Here is a 7,710-nt window from a genome sequence, read left to right on the forward strand (position 1 = left end):
AACACATGTTGTATAAGAACAACTTCTCCACAAAATGTCATTATTCATAGTCTAGGCCTCTACCTAATCTTAACCTACTCGCATACAAAGTATAAGCTGTAACAGCCTAATTTTCACTGGGTCAAGAGCCCAATTAAGGTGGGTTAGTAGGCCGGAACGGGCCGTTCCGAATTACTAAATAGACCTACTTTTGGTAGCTCGGAATGGGGCGTTCCAAACCATTAAATTTGCCTATGGTTCTTAGTTTGGAACGGGGCGTTCCAAAGATGAGAACGGGTCGTTCCAGAGATGAGGACAGGTCGTTTCAAGTATGGTCGTTATGGGTTTAATTGCAATCCCAGAACGAGCCGTTCTGGTTTGAGAACGGGTCGTTCTAGATGCGAGTTTTACACATGATGTGAGATTTCAGAACAGGCCGTTCCGGATTTGAAACAGGCCGTTCCGCGAATCCTGATGCCTATAAATAGAGCGCTCTAGCACTCCCAAAAGGCACACCTTTCAGTTCTGACTTCTTTCAGTTCTGATTTCTTTCTTCTACATTCTCTTCTTTTCCTTCTACACTCTCTGAAGACTGATGGGCACTTAGAGGAGAAGACTAAGGAGATCTCTGTTTTAGTTGCAACTGCTATTTATCCAGGTACGGGGGAAAAGGGGATTATTTGTATGCAAAGTTACATGAGGGAATTGGGTAGAAGAAGAAGCTCGTAGGATTATGAGTAATTTTATAATTACTTCTGTTTGGAGAATTATTGATCTTATGTGATTCTGTATATATTTAGGATTATGAATATATATTTAGTTTGTAAGAATGATGATTTGGGAGAGAGAACGAAATTATAAAAAAGTACCTGTAGGCTAGGTTTTGGAAAAATTGAATTATTTCTATTTGAGAAATTGATAATCCCATTAGATTCGGTATATGTTGAGGATGAGAAATATATATTTAATTTGTAAGAATGATGATTTGGGAGAGAGAACGAAATTGTAGAAAAGTGTCTGTGAGTTAGGTTTTGGAATAATTGGGAATTTTACCGTTTATGTTAAGATTATATTAAATTGCTAATTCTATTTATTATTATATTAATTTATGAATGTTATTGTTATATTATTTGATAAAATTGATGATCTAGGTGAGGATTCATGGTGAATTACTTGAGAGGTATGTGAATCACCATTTTTTGTGGATTGTGTATGTATTGTGGAATTGAGATGTGGATGTGGATGTGGATGTGGATGTGAATGAGAATGTGATTGTGGTTCCTCACACTTGTGACCAGGGGTGGCACGACCTTAGGCAAGAAATGCTACAGGCGTGACCTTGGCATAGTATGGGATGGGTGATTCCTCATGCTTATGTCGGGGGTGGCACGACCTCGAGCAAGAGATGTTGCAGGCGTGACCTTGGCACAATGTAGGATGTGTGATTTCTCATGCTTATGTCGGGGGTGGCACGACCTTGGGCAAGAGATGCTACAGGACCTTGGCATAGGGTGGGATGTGTGAGGCAATTAATGCTTATGTCAGGGGTGGCACGACCTCGAGCAAGAGATGCTACAGGCGTGACCTTGACATAGGGTTAATTGCAAGATTTGTGATTGGTGTGATTGTGAATTGTGATGTGAAGATGTTGTGTGATTGATAGAATTATGATAGATAGAAATGCTTGTAAATACTTTAATAAGTAATGAGTTATGATGAAACGATATTGTGGATTTTTCTTGTGTGCTTTTCATATAGATGTTTTCTTTTCTCACCGATAATTTGTGAATGTTTTAGGTGAGGAACATCCGGCTATGAGTGACATCTAGAATGCTAACAGTTGAGTTGTGGGTACGCTCTGATATTGTGACATCGGGGCAGAGGACTTCTAGGACATGAAATTTATTTGTAAATGGAGCTGTACTTATTATTTTGAAAACATTTTATAACCTCTTATGTTTTATTTTCCAAGTTTCATTTTCAAAATATTTTGGATATCGAAGAACGTTTCTAACGGTTTTTATGTGAACCCTATTACCAACTTTGAAAGTTATTTTTCTTAATTTAATTACATTATTACAATGTATGTATTGGGGTAGTAAGAGTGTCACATAAGCATCATAGTCCAACACATGGAAAAACAAGGGTAAACTTGTGTAACAAGAAAATAACATATATAATAGAAAACAATAATTAACTAGCTTTATCATCATAAAACAACTCTCACCATGAAAGCTCCACAAGGCACAACACATTAACTCGGATAAACAATCCACTATTGGTAATACAACTTCGAAACAACTTAATATAAGGTACACAACATAACAAACAACTCAACACCACAACCATACATCTCATCTTCATAGTAAACGTCTTAACAACATAATAGACAACACAACATTTCTATGTGTTGTTAGGCATTTCAACTTAGGAGGTCTTTAACAACACAAGTAAGTAGTTTAAGCGGTTTGACCCTACAAAATCAAAAACACATAAAGACCTTTCTTCACTATGTCATACAATACAAATTTGGCTGAAAAGCTTTTATTGATACATAAATGATTTCTCGAATTTCATCACTTAAACAAGAAAATTTCAGTACTATTGTTAGGAATAGAACAACTAGGGTTTAGGTATACCACAACATTAGTATGCATAAACTAAATGTATATGGAATTAACTCGATGACTATCCTCCAAATATTGTGCTCTATTTTAGCACTCAATTCAAAAAAATTTCCTTCAACCTTATGCCTTATTCAATGGCTACTTAATAAAATAATATGGCTTGACCTTGTCCCCATACTGTATCAACTAAGAACCTAGAGAAGATAACATTTTAAAGCAACTTTCCACTTCAAGAGTCAACTCTCTCTTCGAAGGATTTTCATCTTTGGACTCTTAGAATACCATAACTCAGATCCTCAAAATGGGATCTTTCACCAGAGAAAATAACTCACTTTCTTATTGTTTTACATTCAACACAACACAAAAAATTGCATCATTTATAATCAACTTAAACAACACTTCTTTTTATACATACACAACACATCTCAACTCGACATCATAAATACATCTAATTCATCATCTTATAAAAAAAAAAAAAATCAACATAACATAACATATTTATGTATCAATATACTTCAATTTAAAACATGTAATAAACCAACAACTTGGAAACACCAAATGTCATAACATGATACATTATAAGAAATTCAACATATAAAAATTTTATGTTTGAGATGTTTAACTATTACATATGTATGTATTTTAAAAGAAATTTCACATTACTTTTTTTAAGGGAAATTTCACATTACTTAAACCAACTTTGAATGTTTATATAACAAAGTATTTCTTACATTTATAAAGAAATAAACAAGTGGTAATTAGTTTGTACCCATGAAAACGGGTTCGTACCAATTTGCCCCCTCATATATGATTATGATATCAAGAAATATTTTTAATTAGAGTAAATTATTTTATTTAAATACTCATTTGAAAATTGGAATATTATATTTTATCCCCATATGGAAGACTTGGGGATCAAGTTTAAAACAATTTATATAAACAAAGCCATTGGCCCAACATGAACACCATCATCAATTGATCACATCCAACACAACATACCAGAGAGTAAGTCTAGAGTGATGGCAGAGCAAAGCAAGGTGATCCTGCATGGAATGTGGCATAGCCCTTTTGCCAAGAGGGTTGAATTGGCCCTTAAACACAAGGGCATACCCTACGAGTATGTGGAAGAAGACTTGAGAAATAAGAGTGATTTACTTCTGAAGTACAACCCTGTTCACAAGAAGGTTCCTGTGCTTGTTCATAATGGAAAGGCCATAGCTGAATCCATGGTGATCCTTGAGTACATTGATGAAACATGGAAAGATGGTCCTAAACTGCTTCCCAGTGATTCCTACAAAAGAGCACAAGCTCGCTTCTGGTCTAACTTCATCCAGGATCAGGTATTCAACCATATCAATGCATTTCTTGCTTCCATATTAGTGTTTATGTTAGTATAGACTATTAGTAGATGTATACAAAATATGATAGTATCAGTGGCTTAAAAACTTAACCACTAAAAAAAGCTGCTGATTTGAGTTGAGATTTTGTTGGCTAAGTTGCACACGTTGTAACTGGTGTCATGTGATTGCTTTCACATCGCACACCACTTGTTTGGTGAAAGTGGTTAGAGAATGCTAAGAAAAAACTAATGAGTATTTCTATTTCACGTACAAATTTTGTCTTTTAGCTCATGTAAAAAAAAAAAAAACAATTTTCTTGAATAAATGATATATGCATCTGACATTCAATCAGAAATTATATATGATAAAGTCGGTTGACTTTTATAATATCCACTTTGAAAGTCATACAAATTAAGATGATTTATGATTGATTTACAACTTGTGAAACCTATAAAACTCAAAGCATGTCGGTTAAATTCTTAGCTTTTTAAAGTTTACTTACCTAACTTTTGAACTAAGATTTTGACTTGGGTAATTAAACCATTCACTTATGTAGTTTTATTCTAATTATTGGTATGTAAATGTGAATGAGAGTCCTACATTGAATAAAGTTAGATATGCTGAATAACATACAAGTGAGAAAGATTCAAAGATTTGGGTTAAGAAATAGTGTCCAATTCACTTATGTGATTTTACTTATAGTCTGTTTCAGGAATATCACCACGTTTAACTCCGTTTGTGTTCCCAACACTAATGCATGTGTTTTGTTTTTTCTCTATTATACCATTGCAGTTAATGGAGAACAGTTTTCTAGTAGTGAAAACTGATGGAGAAGCGCAACAAAAGGCTATTAACCAAATATATGAGAAACTGAGTCTGCTTGAAGATGGGATGAAAAGCTATCAGGCAGAAGGCAATGTTGGTGTTGAAAACAAGTTTGGAATCTTGGAAATTGTGTTTTGTGTGCTATTTGGTCCTTACAAGGCTCAGGAAGAAGTTCTTGGCATGAAGTTCATCGTGCCAGAAAAGTTTCCAGTGTTGTTTTCTTGGTTGATGGCAATTGTTGAGGTAGAAGCAGTGAAAAAAGCAGCTCTTCCACATGAAAAAACAGTGGCGATTCTTCAGCATTATAGGCAATCTGCACTGAAGTCTTCTGCCACACCTTGATATGTACTTTACTTTCCCACGTAAATTTGCTTCGTGTTAATTAAGTCTTGTCTGTAGTTCTCAATAACAGGGAGTGCAATACACTTGTACCAAAGACATGTATTTGAAAAGATGGTAACTGGTTGTGTTTGAATTGATATCAAAGATGGTAACTGGTTGTGTTTGAATTGATATCAAAGATGGTAACTGGTTGTGTTTGAATTGATATCAATCACCTATATATTAAATATAAATTGGTATATTGTGAGAGTATTTTTAAAAAAATTTCTTTAATTAAAGAGTGTGTAAAGATTTTTTTAAAATTTTTTATCAAATTTAATTTTTATTTACCATAATTATTTATGAATTAAATATTCATAGTTTAAAATAAATAAAATAATTTTATGTTACAATATAAATATTTATTATAAATCTAAATTATAATTTATACATTTAAAAATATCTATATTTATATAAGTTTTAAATATAATTTATATATTTAAATATAGTACTTATTTATATATAATTTATTATAAAATTTAATTATATATAAAAAACATGTTTGTGTATCGTATTGACTAAAATACTAATTTAGGATAAAATTTTAAAAAAAAAAGTCATTTGAATCCATTTGAATATGATATTAAATTTGATATATTAATTTATTTTTTTACAAATATTTTCAATGATAAATTATAAATATATACATATACATAATTTATATTAACTCTTTAGATTTAGTTTAAGTGTTTAGACTTATATCTTGTATCAATGAATATTAGTCTATATATTTATACTTCTTTTTTTTTTTTACTTAATTTTCTAGTTGATTAATCTATAACATTAATAAAGAACAATATTTTGATCACATTATTTTCGATTTCTTTATCGTTAAACTTATTTTTTCAACTATTTCACTATTATGAAATTTACTACAAACTTTTTTATTTCATATTTTTTTTCTTATATTTTCACTTTTTTAAGTGCTTGTTTTTCTTAGTAAAATTCATCGTGGTCTTAAAAAAATAGACAGAAAAAAAAACTGAAAGGTAAAAAAAAAACAAATGGGCTAATGGAGCCCAGTGTTCATAAAGAACATGAAAAAAATGAATTTGGGCCAGTGGCCCAACTCTCACCTTGCAAAAGAAAATTAAAATAAAGTATAAAAAGAAGACAAATAGAAAAAGAATACATATGTATCTTTCCTGTCACAGCAGATAGGTATCAAACAAAGTGCTTCAAACAAATCTTCTACAGAATTATGGTTGCTTAACCAGGGATTTTACAAAATCTTAAATTCAAATTTTGGTAGTATCATTACAATTTCGATAAATAAATAAAGTACAAGATTACAAAGCATTTCATTTCATTGCTTTGGTTCAAGGATTTCTTTCAAAGAAACATGGAACAATTAAACTCAGAAAACTAAAAACTAGAAATAAAAATAAAACAACCAAAAAGAAAGAAGCAGAAGAGAGAAGTAGAAGTGAGTTTTTGGTGGGTGAAGAAAGGTAGATTTGCTCTCATTGTGCTCTATTCTCTGTTATAAATGCCAAATATTTACTATTACTTACATTCCTAAAATCGTCACATTGTGTACAAAAAATGTAGTACGTGTACATTGAACACTGAAATTAGTTTTTTTTTTTTCCCTTTTCCATATCTTCTCATTTCAGAAATTAGTTTTCAATATTTAAAAATTAATTTTCAAAATATAAAAAGAAAAAATAGAGGGCGAGAAAAGAAAAAAGAATGAGTATTTAGTCCATAATTAGAAGGTACGGTTATATTAGGAAGAAAAAAATGTCAAATAAGTATCTGAAAATGCAAATCAATAATCAATTAATCATATTAATTCAAAATTCAAAAAAAATATTTGATTTAAACAATAATATTAACATGTTTTTAGGGGCTAAAATTTAAGGACTTATTTGACATTTCATAAATTTAATTAATATTTTTTTAGTTTCATAGATTAATGTGACAACATCTTCTAATTTTAAGACTAAAATGATTGTTTAGTTTAAAAAAAAAAAAAGAGAATACCCTCATGAATTGCTTCTAACTTTCTTTTGGGTATATTATTTTATTTTGAAAATTATGTCCTGCATCTAGCCCAAACTCGCGCATGCTAAGACTTGGCCCAAATATTTGATTTAATGTTACCATTGTTTATTTGATTTAGGCTCATGATATATACACTTCTTTTTTATTTTTAAAATATTTTTATTTTTATAAGTATATCTCTTTTATTTTTTTTTTAAATTATAAAATATTTGTAGTTTTTTTTTAATTTTTCTAATTTTATACTTCTAAATTTTTTTTTTCACTCATTTTTTTCCTTTTTCAGTTTTCACATGCATCATTTCTTCTTCCTCCAATTTCTCACCTATTTTAGTAAGTAATTTTAACTCTATCGATTTTTATATTATTCTCTTCTTCCCTCACCTCTTTCACTTTTTCATATGTATCCAGACCGTAAAACTGGTACGTGATAATATTGTAGGTATGTGCGACTTCCTCGATAGTTTCTACCGAACTAGGCACATTTTTTTCTTCCAACATTTCCTTTTCTTTCACCCCTTCAAAATTAAGTTTAGTGTTATGAAAAAAATATT

General features: G+C 30.8%; 1 protein-coding gene across 1 annotated transcript; it reads left to right on the forward strand.

Moving 5' to 3' along the window:
- The first annotated feature begins 3,531 nt into the window (after nucleotides 1-3,531).
- LOC109818665 (glutathione S-transferase U9) lies at nucleotides 3,532-5,280 on the forward strand. Its single transcript, XM_020384195.3, has 2 exons — nucleotides 3,532-3,946; nucleotides 4,739-5,280. The coding sequence occupies exons 1-2, from the start codon at nucleotides 3,626-3,628 to the stop codon at nucleotides 5,111-5,113; spliced, it is 696 nt and encodes a 231-aa protein (XP_020239784.1). The 5' UTR covers nucleotides 3,532-3,625; the 3' UTR covers nucleotides 5,114-5,280.
- The last annotated feature ends 2,430 nt before the right edge of the window (nucleotides 5,281-7,710 follow it).

The sequence above is a fragment of the Cajanus cajan genome, chromosome 6 (genome assembly GCF_000230855.2).
Source record: "Cajanus cajan strain Asha chromosome 6, NIPB_CcT2T_4, whole genome shotgun sequence".
Classification (NCBI taxonomy): domain Eukaryota; kingdom Viridiplantae; phylum Streptophyta; class Magnoliopsida; order Fabales; family Fabaceae; genus Cajanus; species Cajanus cajan.